Below are 3,433 nucleotides of genomic sequence, written 5' to 3'. Positions count from 1 at the left end.
AAATACTATAACAGGAAATAAACGCTTACAACTCATACGAGTAAACTCATCGGCGAGTGTAAGAAAACTATACTGTAGAGTGTAGCAATGTACAAAATTATAAATGCTGGGTTAGTGAGAAGCTGCCACTTTATACGGTGGAGGATGGTAGGGGTAGCGATTACACTGTTTCCGCAATATTTCGTAAAACTCATAAAATCTAAATAAGTATGTAGGTACTAGGACATTAGGTAGTCACACGCTCACTGAATAAAAATAAATCAAAACACTATAATTTTGTAAACAGGAAAGTAAATAAGAAACAAGAAACATTTCAAATATTTGTCTAAAAAATATTTTTATGAAATAATATGGACTAACGACTGTAAAAAATCGACTATATGCCAAATATGCCTTTACACCCAAAACATGCAAAAACATGCACTATCAAACTTCATATTATTATTACTATTGTTATGAAACGGATTTGTATCTCAGCTAGCATGTTTTCCTGTGTAGCAAAAAAAACATGCAGATGCATGAACTTACGAGCCCTGGTTATTACATACTTTAAATCAATCTAATTACACTATTTTTAGTTTTGTAATTTGTAACCTAAAATTTGCTATGTTATGAGTTAGAAAGATGAAGATAAGACAATGCACACTTAAAAAAATATTGATTGTTTTTTCTCTATTTTAGTATACATAAAAATAATTATAATATAAAAAATCTGGGACGTAGGTTTGAGTGTATCTCATCATTGGATTTGTTATAAAAATGTTTGTACATAGACTAGAAAAAAACTATGATAATAAGAAGAATTTTGTATTTAATTGTAAACCTTTAAATCTTAAAGAGTAATATTCTGCTGTACATTAGGTGTCTAGAGAGTCACTGTAATAAATGTGTTAAATTTGAACTCAATAATCATTGTGTACGAAAAACAATTCTGAGCAAAGACGTCGGTTAGCCTATAATATTACTTTACAGACAGCATTTTTTTGTTTAATAATATTATTATAACATTATAATAACGAATAATATTAGTATAACATTATTATAATACTCTTATAATATTATCATTACAAAATGCTGTCTGGGAAGTAAATTGTATGATTTTATTGTGATTGAAGTAATTTATTTTACTATTAGGCATTATGCTACAATAGGTTAAATTAATTTTTGCCTAATGAAATTGTCATTGTGTGTATACTGTATAAAATATAATAAATAATAATGTACTCTAAAAGTATCAAGTGCGCATGAATAATATTTTTAAATTACAACACATAATAAATAATAAAATTAAATACCTATATGTTATAATTAAAAATATTTTGATAATTGTATTAATTTTTTTTTAACATCATTTTAGGAAGAAAATCTGGTAAAGGTTACTTTGTGTACAAAGCTGGTACTAAAAGTAGACCAGAAAATACTGAAGCTATCAGTTTGTTGGAAAATTTCAAGCTTCAACCCATAGGTGAACAATCTGTTGAAAATCAACAACTACGTATGGTATCCAGATTTGTAAATGAGGCAGTTTTATGTTTGGAAGAATCAATTCTTAATAGCCCGGTATACATGACTTATATATAATATATGACTTTATATATATAGACAAATATTATGATACTGTTATATTTTATATATTTTTTTGAACTAATTCAATTTAATTGACTTTTCATCACAAAATACATTCTATATATTATTAATCAATACTTTGCCGTACACATTTTTCCCCCATGATAAAACCGGAAATTAAAAACAGGGTTCAACAAAAGTTCTAATAAATTTCTAAATAAATAAGTAATTCGTCATGAATTATTTTGTACCAATCTACCTTTAACATACTTTATCTGTTTTTGTTTTTGTTTTTACTTCTTTTGTACAATTAGGTTATAAATTTCAAACATAAATATTGTAGATGTCTGTCAATTATAATTTGTATGTAAATATGTAATGTATAGTAGATAACCCTGGGCCTCCACACGAGTATGTCTCAGTGAGGCCCAGTAATCTCATAGATTTAAATTTAAATAAAAAAATAAATAAATAAAAAATTTTTGTGTTTTTTGATAAAATATGTCCGGTGTGATTAAATAGTTTTTATTTAGAATTATAATTAATATAAATATAATAATAAAACCATCAATTATCAATAAATTTTCTTTAGGATCCAGTTTACGATTTTCATGTTTAAACCAGCAATTAAATTTACTTACGTTCATACTTTGTGTTCTACATTTGCAAAGAAAATTTATTTAATTGAATTTTATGAGATTGTAATTATTAAAATATTTTTTTAATATTTTCTATTATATAAAAATATTAAAAAAAAATTTAATTCTAATTTTATACTCCTATAAAATAAATTGAGTGGTAAGAGGTCTGTCGTTTTTAACTTCTGTATGTATTCATACACTATTCTGTATTTACAATCTATAAATTATTTTAGAAAAATAAAATTATTAGAAAACATTAAAATAAGTATGTTATAATGTGTTTTATAATTTATGTTGCGATCAAAATGTTTCAGACTGAAGGTGATATTGGTGCTGTGTTTGGTCTTGGATTTCCTCCGTTTTCTGGTGGTCCATTCAGATGGGTTGATTGGTATGGTGCTGATAAGCTTGTGTCAAAAATGCAAACATTCCAAAACGATTATGGTCTACCATTTAAACCTTGTCAATTATTGTTAGATCACGCTAAGGATAAATCCAAAAAGTTTTATCCATCTTAAGTGAAGATCAACTGTATATTAATTCTTAAGAATCCAAAAATGGATTTGATTTTCTAAATTTATATTTAAAAGCTTAATAATAAATACACTAAGAGATGGAATACGTATGTACTCGTATGCTCGTTATTTTTTTTAAATTGTTGGTGATTTCAAGTGTTAAAATATCTCAGCGATTATTATATATTTATTATTTTATTGATTTCAAGTTTTGTTTGAATAATGCCTATATAAAATATATTTTTTCAAAAATATGTGTACTTTATATTTTTATTTTGTTATGTTTATTAAAAAACAGCAATCGTAAGTACTTGCTATCTTTATTTTGTATACATAAGGAATTTTTAGAGCAAATTAAATTAAATATTTATAGGTTTTTAGTGTATAACTAGTTTTTAGGAATCAGGGTTCAAAGTCCAAACTTATTTTTTATGTTGATTTTCAACAATACATGTTTGAATCAACAAAACTAATATATATTTTTTTAATAACTTGACGGGTTGATACTTGTATTATTTTATAGTACCCATGGATCTTATACTAATAGACGGATTATACATGTGAAATACTGTGATACCCATGGATCTTATACTAATAGCAGATTATACGTACATGTAGTTCCAGCGCCAGGTGTGAATGCACTGTTCGGGTGATACCACACTTCGTGGAACATGCGCCCAATAATTGTTTGATATTGAAATAACTGTATTA

General features: G+C 25.8%; 1 protein-coding gene across 1 annotated transcript in view; it reads left to right on the top strand.

The window, feature by feature from the left end:
• LOC100165657 (trifunctional enzyme subunit alpha, mitochondrial) overlaps window positions 1-3,218 on the top strand; it is a 14,262-nt gene extending 11,044 nt beyond the window's left edge. Inside the window, exons 11-12 of the mRNA XM_001949290.3 lie at window positions 1,358-1,560; window positions 2,522-3,218. Coding sequence (XP_001949325.2) covers window positions 1,358-1,560; window positions 2,522-2,725 — 407 coding nt within the window. The 3' untranslated portion in view covers window positions 2,726-3,218. The remainder of the gene's footprint in view (window positions 1-1,357; window positions 1,561-2,521) is intronic.
• Window positions 3,219-3,433: the final 215 nt, after the last annotated feature.

The sequence above is a fragment of the Acyrthosiphon pisum genome, chromosome X, assembly GCF_005508785.2.
Source record: "Acyrthosiphon pisum isolate AL4f chromosome X, pea_aphid_22Mar2018_4r6ur, whole genome shotgun sequence".
NCBI classification, from domain to species: domain Eukaryota; kingdom Metazoa; phylum Arthropoda; class Insecta; order Hemiptera; family Aphididae; genus Acyrthosiphon; species Acyrthosiphon pisum.
This window is presented reverse-complemented; position numbering and strand designations above follow the sequence as displayed.